At 45.0% G+C, this 20,360-nt stretch overlaps 1 protein-coding gene across 2 annotated transcripts in view; it reads left to right on the forward strand.

Annotated features, from left to right (window-relative positions):
* Positions 1–4,256: 4,256 nt before the first annotated feature.
* Positions 4,257–20,360, forward strand: part of TTC39B (tetratricopeptide repeat domain 39B) — a 143,768-nt gene continuing 127,664 nt past the window's right edge. The window contains exon 1 of one of the 2 annotated variants that reach the window (XM_050759579.1): positions 4,257–4,527. In XM_050759579.1, coding sequence (XP_050615536.1) covers positions 4,288–4,527 — 240 coding nt within the window. In that variant the 5' untranslated portion in view covers positions 4,257–4,287. Of the gene's footprint in view, positions 4,528–5,141; positions 5,216–20,360 lie in introns of those variants that run through there. The other variant, XM_050759582.1, reaches the window with a different exon arrangement.

Below are 20,360 nucleotides of genomic sequence, written 5' to 3' on the forward strand. Positions count from 1 at the left end.
ATGTTGCCCAGGCTGGACTCAAACTCTTGGACTCAAGTTATCCTCCTCATGCCTTAGCCTCCAGAGTAGCTGGGACTACTGGTGTACCTCCATACCTGCTTGGTCTTGTTTTTAAATCTTTGACATTCTGCCCTGAGATTGCATATTGTCAAAGTTACTCTTCATGTTGTTGCTGTCTTCTTTGGGTTTTACTTTCTTTGTCTGAAGAAATGATATTAATCAAATTTAAAGATGATATGAAAATCAACAGGAAGGCAATTGGAAAGATTATATATATAAAATATATATTTTGATGTGTGTGTGTGTGTTTATATATGTGTGTGTGTGTGTATATATATATATCTCTCTCTCTCAAAAAAGTTAACAAACAACTAACAAGTGGGTCAAAATAAATGTTTACCCAGCCTCAAGTGCCTGGGAAAAGGATATTCTGAAGGGAAGATTTCAGCTTCCACTAAATGATGAGGTTTTTCTCCTTAGCATTGAAACCTCTCCCAGGGAGGTGAATTATTCCTCTTTAGGTCACTGAGGGACCTCTAAGTGCTTAGCTCTTATGTAATTTTGAAAAACCAAGGAGGCTTTAAAGATAATCCTCATGCCTGGTACATTACTCTAGGAAACAATTTACATTTTAAACTACACATGATTTGCATTCTTTAAATCTTCCTCATTATTACTGGATTATGCTAAAACATAGACTGTTAGGTCTAAACAATAATGCTTAATGTACTATGAACTTTTTCTACTTTCATTCATTCACTCAATAGCCATTTATTAAGTAGTCCTTATGTGTTGGGCATTGGGGTTTTTGCTGTAGACACAAAACACAAGGTTCCTTCCCTCATGGAGCTTATATTATAGTGTGTGTGGGGTGCTGTTGTTGAGGGACATACACATAAACCAGTAAACAAACGAACAAGAGAGTTCCAAGTAGTGAACAGTGCTATACATACAGCAGGAGGATGTGGTAGAGTGTGACTGAGAGAGAGGGGCTGTTTTAGAAGGGGAAGTTTTCCTTGAAGAGCTAAGACATGAATGTGAGACAAAGCCATTGACAAACACATGATTTACAATGAGCACTTATTTCATGGATTTGAGCTTCTCCTACCATGCAAATCATGAAGATTCAATTTTCATTTAAATCAAGTACCAGCAAAAAACTATTAGCTAAAGGTAATAATCTAATACTAAAGATTAGATTGTTTACAATATTAGATTTATTTTGAAACCCAAACAGCTCCCGGTAGGTGTGGCTTCAAAATGAAATGATTCAGATACCCTCTTGCTTGATCTTTATGCTAATTACTTTTGTGATATGGAATATCTGAGTAATCTCACCTGACTGCTAGAGTATAACATTATCAGCAAACTCGCAAGGGGAATTCTGTGTAAAAACAAATCCATTCTAATTGTTCTTTGAAGAAAAAGTGTTTTATATTTGTGATTCATAATAAAATCACACATGTATGGGCAAAGAAAGTTGACAGCTGCCCTGAGCAAAGCAAATTTGATTAGACATTCCAGTGGCCAGAACACATTTATTCATTCAGTGTTTGAATTGAAACATGAACGTTGCTCATCTCCTGCCATGAATTTAAAACATACAGGACTTCAGATTTGATCCCTGATATCTAAAAAATTCAACAACAAAAACACCAGTCAAGCTTCAATTATAAGTATAGATTTTTGAAAAATTACACTTGATTCTCATTATAACATAATTCTGTCACTAATTCGAGCCAAGTTTGTTTGGATCTCTTCAGAATTTGAAGAGTTGAAATTCCAAAGGTAGAATAACAGCATATGGGAGAATAAACTACCAACGAGATGGCTTCATGTCAAAAAGATGTGCTATCAATTTAGGAACAAATGAACTTTGAAAAACAGAACCATGCATGAGTAATACAGAGTAGAATCTGGACCTGGACAGGACTTCTAACCTCAGAAAGTGAAACATAGGAGGAGGTAGGAGTGGGTTGGGGGGTCTGGGAAGGACTGGAAACTTTCAAGGGTATTGGAATTAAACTCTTACGTCTCTTCTAGCTCATCTGATTCTAAGTGTTCAGAGCATGTGTTCTAAATAATAAAAGTATTATTATTATTTTAGACGTAGTTTCACTCTTTTCGCCAGGTTGGAGTGCAATGGTGCGATCTCGGCTCACTGCAACCTCCGCCTTCCGGGTTCAAGCAATTCTCTTGCCTCAGTCTCCTCAGTAGCTAGGATTACAGGAACATACCACCATGCCCAGCTAATTTTTGTATTTTTAGTAGAGACGGGGATTCACCATGTTGGTAAGGCTGGTCTCGATCTCCTGACCTCGTGATCCGCTTGCCTCGGCCTCCCAAAGTGTTGGGATTACAGGCATAAGTCACTGCGCCCGGAGCTTTTTTACTGAGTATCTGCACTGATGAATAAGATAGTGCCTACTTCTAAGCAATTTACAGATTCGTAGGAACCAGGGAGTCGGAGGTTGCAGTGAGCCAAGATTGAGCCATTGCACTCCAGCCTGGGCGACGAAAGTGAAACTCTGTCTCTCAAAAAAAAAAAAAAAAAGTATTATTATTTAGAAATGGGGTCTTGCTATGTTGCTGTGTTGCTCAGACTAGTCTTGAACTCCTAAATTCAAGCTAGCCTCCTTCCTCAGTCTCCCAGTACTGTAATCCCATACAGGTGTGAGCCACCACACCTAGCCTGTGTCAACTAGTTTTTTAAAAACAGTTTTACTAAGATATAATTTACATAATCACAAGTTTCACCCATTGTAAGTATACAATTGAAGGATTTTTAGACAATTCAGAGAGTTGAGCAACCACCACATGATCTAACCCATTTTTTCAATGTTTCTGGTGTAGAAACCATTTTATTATTCTAGTATAAAAGTACATGCCAAGCCATTAAATTGTACAGCAAGTATTAGGATGCAAAGTGACTCACTGAAAATGTATGTAATGGACTTGTACAGGCAACTGCTTTACTGACACAGAAAGAAAGAGAAGGAGGGTGACTAGAGCCAGTACAGTACAAAGCAATGGTTATCAGTTAGGCCCTAGAGTCAGACTGCTGGGGTTCAGATTCTGGCATCCCTACTTACTTAACTGCTGTCTGGCCCCAGGCATATTACTTGAACTCTCTGAGCCTCAGTTTACTCATCTGAAAGAGAACAGCAGCCTACTTTATGGGGTTATGAAGAATAAATGAAATACTATATGCAAGAGGTTCAGTAGAGTCCTGGCACATAGTAAGGACTCAATAACTATTAGCTGTTTTTACAGTTATCACTGGATGACTATTAAATAGCCTTTCATGAGCCAGACATGAAAGACCACATGCTCTAATTAAATTTATATGAAATTCTAGAAAAGGCAAATCAATGTTGATAGCAGATCAGTGACTGACAGAGGCTAGGGAGTGGAGGTAGGAAGTTGACAGCAAAGGGTCACAGAAAACTTTTCAGGATGTTCTATATTATGATTGGGATGTTTTGTAAACGCTTGTCATTGAATTACACATTTAACTTGGTGCATTTTTCCGTATGTAAAGTAAATCTGACCTCTTCCAAATTCTTAAAGATCTAGCTTTTAATTTTCCAGTTATTTTACATGTCAGAAGCAAGGTTCAATTTTTAAACTCAGCCAACAAATATGTTGAGCACCTACTATGTGCAAGACACTGTTCTAGGTGTTGGGGATACAGTCTTGAAGAGCACAGATAGCATCCTACCTTCATGGATTTTATAGTTCAAGCACGAATTACACAACTATGTTTGGAGTTACAAACTACAGGATGCTATGGAGAGAATACACGGTCCGGGTAGGGGGAGGTAGAGGAGTTCCAAGATGTATAAATCTCTATCCCGCGTTTTTTAAATTTTTTGAACACAGAAGCAAACAGAGTCCTTCCACCTACTGTACAGGCGGGTGGTGTGTCAGAAGTCTCTCAGGGACCAGTGACCGTGACCCAAGGCTGCCCTCAGGCCACACCATCTGCGAGATGCGGTGGCCACCTGGAGAGGAAAAAGGACTGGAACCGGACCAAGGGCCAGGTGGATGCTTCCACGGACCCCAGGTGGGGCGCTGCTTTGACCTTGGCTTCGTCATCCCCGCGCTCTCTAGCTTCTTTCCAGGTGTGCCCAGCCACCTCAGAGCACAAGCGGCAGGTAACCCTTGGGAAAGTGCCAGACCGGGAAACTTTATCTGGGAGGTGACTCCGCCCACGTGGGCGGGCGGGGCGAGCCTGCGGGGGGCCGGGCAAGTGGCCCGGCCAGCGGCGCGGCGTCCAGGGAGGAAATGGATGCGGTGTGGGCCTGCCGGCTCCGGGGGCGGGGAAATCGAGTAGCTGCACTCAGGCCCCGCCCGAGACGGGGAGGGAGCGCCGGGCAGTCCCCTTTCTCCCTCCCTTGCGCTGGGCTGAGCCCAGAGCCGAGAGCAGGAGTCGGCTCTGAGTTCCCTGCTTGGTTTTTGGGTGGCAGCAGCCGGAGGAGGAACATGGCGCTCGTAGGCAGCCGAGCGGAGCTGGAAGCGGACGAGGTACGAGCCGATGGGGATTGCGGGCCCGGCCCCTGAAACCCTGGACAGGAGTCCAGGAGAGAAGAGTGAGCCCGGCTGGGACGGCCGAGGCCCCGCCCCCTTGGTCCCCTTTCTGGGGCGGGCGGGCTCCGGGTGGGGGCGCCCGGCCTTGGAGGTCTGTCCCGGCTGGAGCTAGGAGGGTCCCTGCGGCGCGCCGAGCGGACGCACTGCCGAGGTTCGGGGCGCCGGCCGGTGGGTCGTGGGGATGGAGGACCCACCTCCTGCCGGCACTTGGATGGGCGTGAGGGCGCGGGAGCGTAGGACCCGCAGCTCTGAGTTGTTCCGAGCCGGCTCAGCGACGCCTGTGCTTTACTTAGTCTGACCCTGAAGTCCCGGCACTAGACCTCTGGCTGTTCGTGGAATCATCCCTCGACCTGGGAATCTCACCTTCTATGGAAGTTTCCTGGTGGCAGAACCGAAAGGCTTACGATTGATGGAAAGAGCGGGCAGCCGGAGGAAGAATGAGTAGAGGGGTACCTGCCGCGACAGCAGGGCAGGGCTGCCAGGGGCTGGGGCTGGCGGGCCGAAGCCGCAGCCCAGGCTGTGGTGCTTCTTCTGTCTCGCTCCACTGGGCCCGGACATTTCCCGTAGCAGGTCCTCAGAGGGAAACCGCTTTGAGAACCGGCTCCGGCCTCCTTTGGTTTCAACTGTGAGTAATTAGCCACTTCCTCCAGTCGTGGCGCATCCGGGCCTGAGCACCCCGGGGCCAGCGCGCCGGACCTGTTGATTTATTATTGACTGTTCCTTTCAGCACCTGGCAACTCCAGAGACAGCGCTCTCCCTGCTCTTGAAGTTGAGACCGAGGCTCCAGCAGCAGCCAGCACTCACAGCTGCTGTTGCTGCCATCTTACCTGACTTGAATTGTACAAGTCGCTGCCTTTAGAAGGCTTTGGTTTCAAATGATGCAATAGTGGATGATCTGGAGGAGGCGGTTAAGATTCCCGTCCATCTCTTTAGTGCCAGGAATCTCCTGACAAGGAATACTATACTTTAAATGTGGGCCTTAAAATAAACAAAACAAAAACTGAACTACAGCTCCTTTACATGACAGAGAGACAAGAGAGCAAGCTGGGCTGTCCAAACCCTTGCTTACAGCCTGTCCCTTGCATTGAGGGTCCCAAGACTGTAGAGTGAAATATTTGAATCCTCATCTGTTTGTGGGAGAAGATTTGCTGTGCTTAGGGCCATGTAATTCTCTAGATCAGGGCATTGTTGAGCAGTGCTATTATTAATTAATACTGGGATAATAGGTGTAAACTGGGACTGTTTCGGACATACTTTGACAAATGGTCACCCCAGCTATGCGCACTGCCTACTAGATGAGATGCATTAGCTGGTGCGGAGGGAAGTTAGGTTTCTGTGAGTGAAACTCTGTGGAAGTTTCAGAGTAGCAGAGAACCTAGCACACAGATACTTGGTAAATAAATATTTGTTGAATGAATGAAAGACTTCAGAAAAGATGTTGCTTAATAACATCTCAGTTTTTGCGATATCATTCATTTATTTTTCTTCATTCATTATTAGGCTTCTGTTACATGCTAGGTACTATACTAGTCCTAGTTGATGAGCAAAATACAAATAGAATTCTTTGTTCATGCCAAATGTACTTTTGTCCCTCACAGTGTACCACTTCCATTGCTATAAGCTGAGCAAGCATTTATTGAGCATTTACTTTGTGCTCAAACTTGGTAGGTGCCTTAAAGAAGACATAGTTTTGCCTCTTTACGGTTCTCAGTCTGATTAGGAAGATACGACCTGTGTACAAGAACTCTAAAAAGGAGCTCTAATAAGTGTAAGCAAGTAGGAAGTAGTGTGTTGTAGACTGGATACCCTTGACTTATTTGTAGAATGTCCCTTACTGTAAATGGGCTTGAAGAACTCTAACCTCGAGTTCATAAGACCCTGTTCTTCAATTTTACTGGGTGTGCAAATAGCTTATTTCAGCTAGGAAGCTTTTCACGTATTTAAGAAGAGTTTGATAGTCTCTGTGGCCATATTTGATATTGATAGTTTTTATGGCCATTATTTGATATTCTGGGGAAGTTAAGAGGGACAAAGTACTTTGGAAGACCGAGGCAGGCGGATCATGAGGTCAGGAGATCGAGACCATCCTGGCTAACACGATAAAACCCCGTCTCTACTAAAAATACAAAAAAATTAGCCAGGCATGGTGGCGGGCACCTGTAGTCCCAGCTACTGGGGAGGCTGAGGCAGGAGAATGGCGTGAACCCGGGAGGCGGAGCTTGCAGTGAGCTGAGATTGTGCCACTGCACTCTAGCCTGGGTGACAGAGCAAGACTATGTCTCAAAAAAAAAAAAAAAAAAGGGACAAAGTGATATAGTTGGAAAAGTACCAGGCTAGGTTTTAGGTAACCTGGTTCTTCCCTTTGTTCATCACTTACATGTGTAAACAGCTGACTAGGTGCCAAGCCCTATAATAGCCTGGAGGTACAACAGTGAACAAGACAGACAAGGTCCTTCCCATGACTGTTGACCTTGATTGATCAAGTCTGTCAACTTCAGAGGGCTCTTTCAGTTCCCTTATCTCCTTATCTGAAGAAGGAGGGGCTGGATTAGCCCTAAGTGTTCTTCTAGCTCTAAAGTTCTAGGCTTTTCTTGAGATGGGGGGGAGGGGGATGAGGGGGAGGTTGGGGGAGAGGAAGTTTCTTTTGGGGGAAGGGCTAATTATATGGAAATCTTTTTCTTTAAAAGTACCCAGTGAATGAATGATGATGGTAGAGAAGCTCTCGTGGTAGCTGTAGGATGGAGGTGTTCTTGGGTAAACTGATTTTTAAATTTGTGTTTTTTAGGTGCTAGTATGATAAATTTGGGAGCATAAAAGTTAGGACTTGCTTCCTCGTTGGAGGCAAAAACTGGTTACTGGGGAGCACAAGCATCTTAGATATTATGATGGTGTGTGGCCCTTTAAAGCTCAATCAGCAAAAGCTTATTTCTTAATATTTGAATTTCTCTCATTGGGTTTTCTTGCGTATTGCACTAGCAACATTGATAATGAGTTCATGGAAGATGTACAGAATATATTCAAGGTCAATCCAACAAATTTATTACATAGAGATGGCTGTGATTGGAGGACTTTCTGTCTTGTCAGTTGCTTGATCTTGAAGTCATCTTGGTTGGTTACCTTCACATACTTATGGGCTACTATTGGGTGCCTTGTGGCTTGCTTATATTTGGCCCTCAAATATAAGGATTTAAGAATTGAATGAAAATCATTTATGTTTTATTATTTAATTCAATTAAGGTTATTCAACTCACCAATAATGAATATCTAGCAGCTAATTAAGTTAAAAATTTTCTCATATGAGGCCTGGCGCAGTGGCTCATGCCTGTAATCCCAGCACTTTGGGAGGCCAAGGCGGGTGTATCTCCTGAGGTCAGGAGTTCGAGACCAGCCTGGCCAACATGGTGAAACCCCGTCTCTACTAAAAATAACGAAATATTAGCTGGGTGTAGTGGCAGGCGCCTGTAATCTCAGCTACTTGGGAGGCTGAGGAAGGAGAATCGCTTGAACCCAAGAGGCAGAGGTTGCATGAGCTGAGATCGCGCCATCGTACTCCAGCCGGGGCAAGAAGAGTGAAACTCCGTCTGAGAAAAAAGAAAATTTTTTTTCTCATATGAAATAAAGGTTTACTAAAAATAACTTTTCAGCCCGTGAGACCTTGTCTCTACAAAAATAAAAATATGAATAGTTAGCTGGGCATGGTGGTGCCTGCCTGTAGTCCCAAGTTATTCTGGAGGCTGAGGTGGGAGGATCACTTGAGCCCAGGAGGTTGAGGCTTCAGTGAGCTCTGATCATGCCACTGCACTCCAGCCTGGGTGACAGACCCTGTTTCCAAAGAAAACAAGAAAAATCACTTTTCAGAAAATAATTTTTTCAATAGTTTTACTTTTGCTGGAAAATAACAGTTTTGAATGTTTTTTGAAAAGTTGATTACATTGCTATTATGTAGTTATAGAAATTGGTAACTTGCATATATAATTTGATGCATTATATTTAACGTTATATTAAAAGTCACTCAGCAAATACAGTTATAAGGTTAAATGTTCATAGCTTTTTTTTTTTTTTTTTTTGAGATGGAGTCTCACTCTGTTGCCCAGGCTGGAGTGCAGCAGTGCGATCTCGGCTCACTGCAACCTACGCCTCCCAGGTTGAAGCAATTCTCCTGTCTCAGCCTCCCGAGTAGCTGGGATTACAGGCGCATGCCACCATGTCCAGCTAATTTTTGTATTTTTAGCAGAGATGGAGTTTCCCCATGTTGGCCAGGATGGTCTTGATCTCTTGACTTCTTGATCTGGCTGCCTTGGCCTCCCAAAGTGCTGGGATTACAGGCATGAGCCACTGCGCCCGGCCAAATGTTCATAACTTTTTAAACTTTTTTTTTTTTTTTTTAATGGTGGGGGATGGAGTTTTGCTCTTGTCATCTAGGCTGGAGTGCAATGACGTGATCTCGGCTTACTGCAGTTTCTGCCTCCTGGATTCCAGCAATTTTCCTGCCTCCGCCTCCCGAGTAGCTGGGATTACAGGCATGTACCACCACGCCCATCCAATTTTTTTTATTTTTAGTAGAGATGGGGTTTCTCCATGTTGGTCAGGCTGGTCTCAAACTCCTGACCTCAGGTGATCCCTCCTCTTGGGCCTTCCAGAGTGCTGGGATTATACGCGTGCGCCACTGTTCCCAGCTGAGATTTATTCTTTCTTTCCACCAATGTTCATTGAACCCCTGTCAGGTGCTAACAGTCTTTAAATGCTGGATATACACACTAAAGACACTTATTACCCTTGAGGAGCACAATGTCAAGCAAAACACTGAACACAAGTCACTGTACTATTTCTGTCTTTGGGTCAGGGTAGGTTTTAGGTCGGAAGGTCATATAATTTATCATTGAAAGCAGGGCACTCTGAGTAAATGTGTGCTTTCAGTAATTGCACCAAGACAACAGGTACAAACAGGGATGATTGGCTTCCCGTGTTTAGGGGCCAGCAAAGACTTGAAAGGAGAGATGGTATTTGAACTAGGTTTCAAAGGGCAAGCGGGATTGTGTTGGGCCCCCCAGTGGGAAGGCCTTGGGGGAAGTTGAGATGGGCGGGAATAAAGAGCACTTGGTCCAGTGGGAAGGAGAGTGTCGAAGGGCAGAAACCAAAAAGGCTAGGTTGGATCGTGAGTCATTGTATCCTGAGTGTCACGCTAAGGAGTTTGGGTTGTATCTCCTAAAAAATGGGAACCTGGAAGGGTTTTTTTTTCTTTTTTTTTCTTTTCTTGAGACGGAGTTTTACTCTTTCGCCCAGGCTGGAGTGAAGTGGTGGGATCTCAGCTCACTGCAACCTCTGCCCCCATGGCCCAGGTTCAACCGATTCTCCCACCTCAGCCTCCTGAGTAGCTGGGATTACAGGCGCCTGCTACCATGCCCAGCTAATTTTTGTATTTTTAGTAGCGATGGGGTTTCGCCATGTTGGCCAGGCTGCCCTCAAACTCCTGACCTCAGCGTGATCCACCTGCCTTGGCCTCCCAAAGTGCTGGGATTACAGGCGTGAGCCACTGCAAACGGCCACATGGAAGGTTTTTGACGAGGCAATTGTGGTAAGATTGCTCATTTTAGGAAGATAAATCTGGTGAAGTGGATGCAGCCAGGATGTGGAGGTAGCAGGAGGACAAAAGGCTGTTGCAACAGTGAGTGTGGAAGATGATGAGTAAGGAAGTAGAGTAGACGCTGTGGCACTGGACAGAAGAGGCCAGAGTTGACGGATTTCTCAAAACATGAAAGAGGAATTGACTTGGTGGCCTGTCCCCCAGTTTGATGGTCAGTGGTGCAGTGAGGGAGGAGCCATTGAGTAATAATTCTGGGTTCCTTGTGTGGCTGGGTGGGGGTGCTGTCGCCTAAGGAGGAGGAGTAGAGTTCATTCCTGTCTCCTTTCAGGTGGGTAGAAGATGGGGAAGGACAACAAGCAGATGAAACTAATCCCTATGGCTCACTGAATTTTCTGATTGCGGAGCGGGGGCCATTTGTTAATGAGGGTAAGCATTTGGGCAGAGTTAAGAAAGGGTGTTTGTAAATTAGTTATGCTGGTTAGTGGAAGGAAGCAGCATCACCTTTCCGTCAGTCCCAACTCCAGCTCAGGTTAACAGACAGACATTTTCCTGAAATGTTTCCTGAAATGTTCAATCTTGAGTCTCTTTTGAAACCCTATCTGTTTTTTGACAGCTGTTTTTCTAGTGAAACTTTTCCTCATTTTCTCCTGTCCCCCCTCTTTACCTGGATACCCACTTCCTTCCCTTCAAGTCTGGGTAACACGTATGCTTCTGCAGGCTAGTATCAGTTCTTCCTGTGCTAGCTGCTTGCCTTCTTATCTCAGTTCCCTGCCCATGGGTGCTGTTTCTAATCATCCAGTGTGAATCTGATACTGTGAGTTCAGTGAGGCTCAGAGTTTCCATCTAGCCATCTGTTGACAGCCCACCAATCTCCAGTCTTGGGTGCCCCAGTAGCATCTCAGGCAGAGTCTCCTGAAGTTACTTTGTATTCACCTCCCAAAGATAAGTACCTGGGGACTCCTGTGGGTGCTTTTTTTTTTTTTTTTTTTTTTTTTTTTGAGACGGAGTCTCGCTCTGTCACCCAGGCTGGAGTGCGGTGGCCGGATCTCAGCTCACTGCAAGCTCCGCCTCCCGGGTTCACGCCATTCTCCTGCCTCAGCCTCCTGAGTAGCTGGGACTATAGGCGCCCGCCACCTCGCCCGGCTAGTTTTTTGTATTTTTTAGTAGAGACGGGGTTTCACCGTGTCAGCCAGGATGGTCTCGATCTCCTGACCTCGTGATCCGCCCGTCTCGGCCTCCCAAAGTGCTGGGATTACAGGCGTGAGCCACCGCGCCCGGCCTGTGGGTGCTTTTGAGGCTTCCTGGGGGGAGGGATTTTCCTTTTTCCAGCCTCCTGTTGGCCACCACCTTAGTCAGCACTCTCCTCTTCTCCCCCTGTACTTCGTGGATCTGTGCTCCCTCCTGATGCACCAAGTCCGTGTATACCCAGAGCCACCATGGCCAGCTACCATATTGTTGATGTCATCACACCTCTCTAACGGGACTCCTGAAGTGGGGAGTGCCTGGCAGTTCCTAATGCCATCATGCATCTTAAGCTCTTTATTTAAAGACTAGGTGTGTAGTAAAGCTTTTCACTGTGATCTGTGGACGTGTCCCCTTGGTATTGCTGATATTATGCTGTCATATTCATAGGGTCTACATATTTTAAAATATTTTGGTGAAATGATACACTGTATGTTTGTTGGATCTGAAGGTAACTAGTGAGTGACAATTTTTCAGTCTGACTTAATGTGTTGAGTATTGTGTTAAGTGCTGGAGAAGCAAATGCAGCTCCTGCCTCAGGCTATGGTCTAGTGGAGAGTGGGGCATGTGTGTGCTGAGAACCGCCTGGTGGAGGAGGGATGCCGGGGTACTTTGGGAGCACAGAAGAGGGCACCTCACCTGGGAGAGAGGGTAGTCAGGAATGGTTTCCTGGAGGAGGTCATTTCTTAGACATTCTTTTTTTTTTTTTTTTTTCGAGACGGAGTCTGGCGCTGTCACCCAGGCTGGAGTGCAGTGGCCGGATCTCAGCTCACTGCAAGCTCCGCCTCCCGGGTTCACGCCATTCTCCTGCTTCCGCCTCCGGAGTAGCTGGGACTACAGGCGTCCGCCACCTCGGCCGGCTAGTGGTTTGGTCTCGATCTCCTGACCTCGTGATCCGCCCGTCTCGGCCTCCCAAAGTGCTGGGATTACAGGCTTGAGCCACCGTGCCCGGCCTATTTCTTAGACATTCTGAGTCATGAAGAATGTGTAGGGGTTAGCCATGGAGAAGTGATGTGGGGAAAGGGAGCTCTTGAAGTGTCTTCCTGGAGAGGGAATAGTGGGATCAGTTGCAGAGGTGAGGGAGAGCCTGTGGTGCTCTGGACAGGTGGAGTGTCAGGAAACAAGGCTGGAGGGGTACTTGGTTAGAGTTCTCCAGAGAAATGGAGATAAACTACCCAGACTTGGGTATTTCTTCATACAGCAGTATGAAAATGGACTTATAGAATTATGGAGCCTGAGAAGCCCTACCATATGCTGTCTGCAAGCTGGAGAGCTGCGGAGGCTGGTAGTGTGGCTCAGTCCAAGCCCAGAGGCCTCAAAACCATGGAAGCTGATGGTATAACTCAGTCTGAGGATGGTGGCTTGAGAACATGGGGGACTGCAGGTGCAAGTTCTGGAGACCGAATGCTGGAGAACCTTGAGTTCTAATGTCCAAGAGAAGGAGAAAAAGGACTTCGCAGCTCCAGAAGAGGGAACAAGCAAATTTGACTTTCCTTTGTTTTCTTGTTCTATCTGGGTCCTCAGCTGAGTGGATGGTGCCCAACACTTTGGGTATGGGTAGGTCTTCCTTACTCTGTTCATGGATTCAAATGCCAGTCTCTTCTGGAAACACTCTCCCAGACATACCCAGAAATAAAAACTACCTGTTCTCTCTATCTGGTTATCCCTTCATCCAGTCAACTTGACACCTAAAATTAACTATCACAGGTAAGAAGGGCCGTTCAGAGACTTTCGTGTCAGATTGTGGAGATCATGGTGTGTGTCTGTGGGTTTCAGTGAGGAGTGGTGGGGAGTGAGCAGTACTTTAGGTGGCTCCCTGGCAAGGCGTGGAGGCTTATTGGAGGTAGACAAGCCCAGAGTGGTGGAGGCTGGTGTTTTGTCTGTTGAATGACTATTGGGACTCACTGAAGGCCCAAGGGTACCTAAGTATTAAGGTAACATGATGGGTAAGATATGGTTTGGACCTCTCTGAAAAAGACAATCAGAAATGTGGACACAGACAGCTGTAACCTGGAATGCAGGGTAGAGTCTGGAGAGGGTTCAAGTGGCCTGTGCGAAGAGGAGAAGAGGGCTCTCACAGGGCGGTCAACCTGGACATTCTCCTTCCTGCTGCCCACCCCACCTGCTGACTTCTTTCCAGACCAAGTCTTTACTGACTAGCTGTGTGACTTAGAGCAAGTCCCTTAACGTTCTTGCGCCTTGTTTTCCTCAGAGGCAACATGAAGGAGTTGAAACTGATGATCTGTCTGTAAAAGTTCCTTTGAGTTTTTGACGTGTGTCTTCTGGAAGGTGACATTCGACCTGGGCTTCATGAGGTGGAGTTTCAGCAGGCAGCAAGGGAGCAGATCACCCCTCATTCCTTCAGGCAGAGGGAACAGCAGGGGACCTGCGCTCCTCAGGCGTGGTGAAGTAGGATGGAGGCCATGTGGTTGGAGCACAGTTTATGCCCACTTGAAGTGATTAAGGCAGGAGAGCTGCTGTGAGTGTGTTCTAGCCAGATTGATCAGAATCTGGCCTTGAATGCTTAGCTACGGAGTTTGGCTTTTCTTTTTTCTTTTCTTTTTTTCCTTAAAGAGACAGGGTCTCGCTCTGTCAAACGCAGGCTAGATTAGAGTGGTGTGATCATGGTTTACTGCAGACTTGACCCCCTGGGCTCAAGAGATCTCTTGCCTTAACGCCCCGCCCCCCTCACCTACTCCCTCTTCCCCCAGGAGCTGGGGGGACTACAGCACATGACACCATGCCCAACCAGTGTTTTTCCATAGAGATGGGATCTCGCTGTGTTCCCCAAGCTGATCTAAAGCCCGTGGGCTCACGTGATCCCCCAGCCTTGGCCTCCCAAAGTGCTGAGACTACAGGTATGAGCCACCATGCCTGGCCCTGCCTTTTAAAAAAATTAGCTTTTGGCCGGGCGCAGTGGCTCATGCCTGCAATCCCAGTACTTTGGGAGGCCGAGGCGGTGGTGGTATCACCTGAGATCAGAAGTTTGAGACCAGCCTGGCCAACATGGTGAAACCTAGTCTCTACTAAAAATACAAAAATGTTCTGGGCATGGTGGCACATGCCTGTAATCCCAGCTACTCAGGAGGCTGAGGTAGGAGAATTGCTTGAACCTGGGAGGCAGAGATTGCAGTGAGTTGAGGTTGAGCCATTGCACTCCAGCCTAGACAAAAAGAGTGAAATTTCTTCTCAAAAAAAAAAAAAAAAAAAAAATTTGCTTTTGACAGTGGAGACACACATGCACCCTTCTGTATTTGGGGAATATTTTTGCTTTTCTTCTTTTTTTGGGGTAAAGAAAGCAACGATAATGATTTCCATTTGTTTGGTTTCACTTTCCCTTTCCCAACCCCATTTCTAAGGTACAGTTTTAAACGGATGCCTATAAACTAAATTGCAGTGGGTGGTTAAGGAGACAGACAAGGTCAGAGGCACTTGGGTAATTTCACAGGTTTATGTTTCATCACATAGACTTTTACCTTAGGACTAAGTTCTGAGATACGAAACCAACTTGACCCACAGTGCTGGTGTGGGCAGCAGGACCAGTCACAGCTTCTTTGAGAAAGTGCTTGGTCCTCCTTTTCTCCCTCCCTGCTTTCTCAGACCACTTTGACCTGGCATTCTGGACAACCATGAGTCACAGTCCTTCCACTCAGAACCAAAGGAAACAAACCTCAGATTCTCACATTGTTTTTCAGACCAAATGGAGTATGATCTTTTTGAGAGGAGGTGGACAAGACAGATGAGGACAGAGAGGGAGAGTCCTTCAGAGGGGGAAGTGAGGCCTGACTCCAAAATCCTCCCCAAAAAGTAATCGTATGTCACCCGTTTGCAGAATCATCAGTCGAGGGCTCATTGACCTAGACCAGGTCCTCGATGTGCAGAGCAGCACTGAGCTTCTGAGGGAGTGGCCAGCTGGGCTTAGATTCTGGTTTCCCATTTGCTCTCTGACTTTGAACCTGTGATTTCACTTCTGACATTCTTCATTTATGAAGGATGAAGTCAGATTGTATTTTATAAAGCACCTGACACATAGAAGGTACTACTAAAATGCAAATTCACTTTCTGTTTATGCTTTTAAAGTATTGCTGCCACTGGTTCATTATCTATGGATTTAATGTAGAATCTGCAGCTAACATTTTGGTGTGTTAAAATATATTTTAACCTTATTTTTGCAGTCAATTGAAAAGAGAATTCTACAGAAGAAACAGAAGGGAAGTGATTGGCCCAAAGTCACTCAGCTGGCTTAGGCAAGAATCAGGGTTAGAAACTAAGTTCCCTAACTCTAAACTCATTGCCCTTTCCACTAGGTCAGGCGGCCCCAAACTTCTCTACAGTGGTACAGATGTGTGGCTTACACAGCCTAAATATTTAAATGCCTTTTATGGAGGAAGTTTGCTGCAGACTCCTGTACTAGGTGGTCAGCAAACTTCTGACCTTCTAGGGGTGTTGTAAGTTTGTTTGTAATGTGTTGTAAGCCTTATGAATTAAATGTGCTTATTTCCTTCAGGTGCATGAAAGCGTCAAAAAAATAGGAAAAATAGAAATTTACTTGACACATCCCATTAATTAGTTTGGTTGTAAGTTCTGGAGTCAGTTGGATGTGGGTTTGAATCCCTGCTCCTCCATGTATAACCTGGGATAAGTTACTCAATCTATCTATTCCATATTCACCAGATAAATGGCAATAATATAACCTGTTGTGAGGGTTAAAGGAGACCTATGCAACGCTTAGCATGGCGGACCCAAAAGTTGGCTTGTGGCATTGTCAAGGCTGCAGTCTGTGGCTGCTCACAGGCATTGTATACATAAGGATTGGCCCAGCCAGGGTCTTGCAGAAAAACCTTCCTCTGTGATGGAGTCCTGTAGGATGAATAAATCACCTTTCAGGCTAATACCCAGGACTCCAGCTGGGTAAATTCTTTGAGTTTACATCCTCCCACCTTTCCTTTCCTGAGTGGGAGGGGAATCACTTCACAAGAAAGAGAGTAGTAAACAGGGGCTCAAAGGGCCATCTGTTCCAGCTCTATCTAAAACTGAAAAGGGTTAATATTTGTCAGCAAGGGAGGTGATAGTGCCAGTAATATTTTGGAAACAGCATTTGGTTGCTGACACATAAATGGTGTTGTAACCTTTGTTTTTTCCAAACATTTTGGTGAATGTCATAAACTTCTTACAGGGTTTTCATGTAGTACCCGGATGTTGGTAGGAGACTATGGCCTGTAAAAGGTATGTTTGTGTTCAGTTGCTGAATATAAGAGGCTAAAAGGTAAAGGAAGTAAGAGTGTGTAAGCATTCCTGAGTCCTGAAGGGACTCTAGGGTTCTTGCTGTGCCCTAAAGCAGTGTACTGTGCTAGACTGCTTTTTTTTTTTCCAGCCGCTAGCAGCTGACAATAGACTGCTCTTTCTAAAATGCAAGTCCATTTTCACCTTGCCTCTTAAAATCTGTCCACAGCTTCTCATTGCCTTTAAAGTAACATGCAAACACCTTAGCATGACATATGATAAAACAAAAACTTCAGCAGAATTAAATTTAAAGGAGTTTAACTGAGCAATGAAAAGATTCGTGAATCAGTCTCTGGAGCCAGAGCAGGCTCGGAGACTGCAGCGCAGCCATGTGGTGGAAGAAGATTTATGGACAGAGAAAGGAAAGTGACGTGCAGAAAACGGAAGTGATGTGCAGATACAGCTGGATTGGTTACAGCCCAGAGTTTGCTTTATTTGAACACGGTTCCAACCGTTATCTACATTCGATGGGCCAAAACTCGGTGATTGGCACAAGAGTAGGTAAGGTCTGTTTACACCTCCACTTGTAGCTCATGATGTACCGAGAAACCTTTAGGCCAAACTTAAAATACGTAAGGAGGCAGCTTTAGGCTAAACTTGATGTAACACATGTAAGGCCTTTCTTACTCTCTTGGTAAGTGGTTCTCATATTTTAGTGTGTGTAGAAATCACCTGGCTGGGGTACAGGCGGCCTGTTACAATGCATATCCCTGTGTCTCACTGCCAGTGATTCTTGCTCAGTAGGTCTGGGGTGGGTCCTAGGATCTCGCATTCCTAACCTGGACTTTTAACCTTGGCCATTCTGATGTGCTTGTGGTTTCTTTTCTCATGCCCAGCTTCCCAAAAGGTGGTCATTTCTTTCCAACTTTTCCATACACTGTTCCCTCACCTGGACAATTCTTTTTAATCATTCAGTCCTCCTCAGATACCACTCCACCTCCAGGTGCTCAGTAACTAGTCATGCGTCATTACATGAGGAGATGCTCTCTGAGAAATGTGTTGTGAGTCAATGTCGTCATTGTGCCAGCATCATAGTGTATTTACACAATCCTAGATGGTACAGCCTACTACACACCTAGGCTCTCAGGCATAGCCTATTGCTCCCAGGTTACAAGCCTGTACAACATGTTACTGTACTGAATACTGTAGGCCAGTATAACACAACGATATTTGTGTATCTAAACATAGAAAAAGTACAGTAAAATGTGGTATACAATATAAAAAGCAGTACACCTGCATAGGGCACTTACCATGAATGGAGCTTGCAGGACTGGAAGTTGCTCTGGGTGTCAGTGAGTGAGTGGTGAGTGAATGTGAAGTCCTAGGACATTATTACACGCTAGACTTTATGAACACTGTACACTTAGGTGGCAGCACATTTATATTTTTTAATAATAAACCTTTGATTAATGGAACTTTTTTGCTTTATAAACTTTTAAAATTTTTAAAACTTTTTGGCACTTTCCTTTTTTTTTTTTTTTTTTTTTGAGACGGAGTCTCGCTCTGTCACCCAGGCTGGAGTGCAGTGGCGCGATCTCGGCTCACTGCAAGCTCCACCTCCCGGGTTCACGCCATTCTCCTGCCTCATCCTCCCGAGTAGCTGGGACTACAGGCGCCCGCCACCACGCCCAGCTAATTTTTTTTGTATTTTAGTAGAGACGGGGTTTCACCGTGTTAGCCAGGATGGTCTCGATCTCCTGACCTCGTGATCCGCCCGTCTCGGCCTCCCAAAGTGCTGGGATTACAGGCATGAGCCACCACGCCCGGCCGATTTTTAAAACTTTTTGGCACTTTCACAATAACACTTAGCTTAAAACACACACTGTACAGCTATACAAAATATTTTCTTTATATCCTTATTCAAACTTTTTTCTATTTTAAAAGTTTTTTACTTTTACTTTGTAAACTTTTTTAAAGAACTAAGATATAAACACACACATTAGCCTAGGCCTACACAGGGTAAGGATCACCAATGTCACTGTCTTCAGGGGCAGTAAGATGCCTGGAGTTGTCATCTCCTATGACAATGCTTTCTTCTGAAATGCCTCCTGAAGGACCTGCCTGAGGCTGTTTTAGAGTTAACTCTTCTTTTTTTAATAGCTAGAAGGAGAACTGTACACTCTGAAATCACGATTAAAAATACAGTATAATACATAAACGAGTAACAGTTGTTTTTATTATTCTGTACTATACATAATCGTATGTGCTATACTTTTATATAACCGGCAGTGCAGTAGGTTTGTTTATACCAGCATCACCACAAACATGTAGGTAACTCATTGCACTATGTGTTATAATGGCTATGACTAGGCGATAGGAACTTTTCAGCTCCACTCCAATCTTATGGGACCACCGTGGTGTATGTGGTCCATCACTGACCGTGTTGTAGTTGCACAGCTTTTGTCTGTATTTAGCATTCCTGGCTGCCTTGAGAAGAACTATTCCTTCTTTGGCATACATGCTGCGGCATCCAACAGGAATGGGATGTAGGCGTTAACTATGATTCTTTCCTGCTCTGTAAAATTCTAGCCTTATGAATGTACTTACAAAAAGTAAACTTTATACATAACTGCTAATTAAGTTAATAGCTACAAATAAGGATTTAAAGTGTGCCAGGCACTGAGGCATCAGGCTGCACTCAGCAACTGTGAAGCAGGCATTAGAATCCCCATTTGATTGATTAGGAGACTGAAGCTCACAGAGAGGTTAAGTTACTTGATGAATGGCACATTGCCAGCAAGTGGAAGGACTCCACTGTGTCTGGTGCCTTGCAAGCTTGCCCATGTTCTTTTCTCTTTCCTACATGCCTTGCTAGGAACAGATACCACAAATCTGAAATTCAGGTGTGTCAGAAAATAGGCTGATTTTTTTTTTTTTTTTTTTTAAATTCTTTGTCCTACTTGAGACTTTGGATCCAGTGACAATCCCTTTTGTTCAGTTGTTAATGGCTTAAAAGTGCAACCGTTTGTGCATCCTTCTAACAGGAACCTAAACATATTGGATAAATAGCAACTGTCTTAAGGAATGAATAGAAAATCAGGAAAAGTCATCATCCATATGAACTCTACATATCATCTGCTTTCTTGCAAATTGTACTAATCCGTTCTCATGCTGCTGATAAAGATATACCTGAGACTAGGCAATTTACAAAAGGAAGAGGTTTAATGGACTTACAGTTCCCCATGGCTAGGGAGGCCTCACAATCATGGCAGAAGGCAAGGAGGAGCAAGTCACGTCTTACGTGTATGGCAGCAGGCAAAGAGAGAGCTTGTGCAGGGAAACTCCCATTTTTAAAACCATCAGATCTCTTGAGACTTATCCACCATCACGAGAATGCACAGGAAAGACTTTCCCTGGTGATTCAATTACCTTCCACTGGGTCCCTCCCACAACGCATGGGAATTGTGGGAGATACAATTCAAGTTGAGATTTGGGTGGGGACACAGCCAGACCATGTCACAAATGGAACAAATTATTCATGTGGGCAATGTGTTTCCACAAAAGATGGTGGCCCTTCTTCACCATAGAAAGCAGCAAAGGAATTCCTTTAATGCTGTCTAACAATGTGAGAGTTTTATCCTCTCAGTCAGGAGGGAGACTTTACCTCCGTAATCCATTAGCATTATCTCAGTACACTTAAACACTCCCAGCTTTATTGAGG

This window comes from Macaca thibetana, chromosome 15 (genome assembly GCF_024542745.1).
Source record: "Macaca thibetana thibetana isolate TM-01 chromosome 15, ASM2454274v1, whole genome shotgun sequence".
NCBI classification, from domain to species: domain Eukaryota; kingdom Metazoa; phylum Chordata; class Mammalia; order Primates; family Cercopithecidae; genus Macaca; species Macaca thibetana.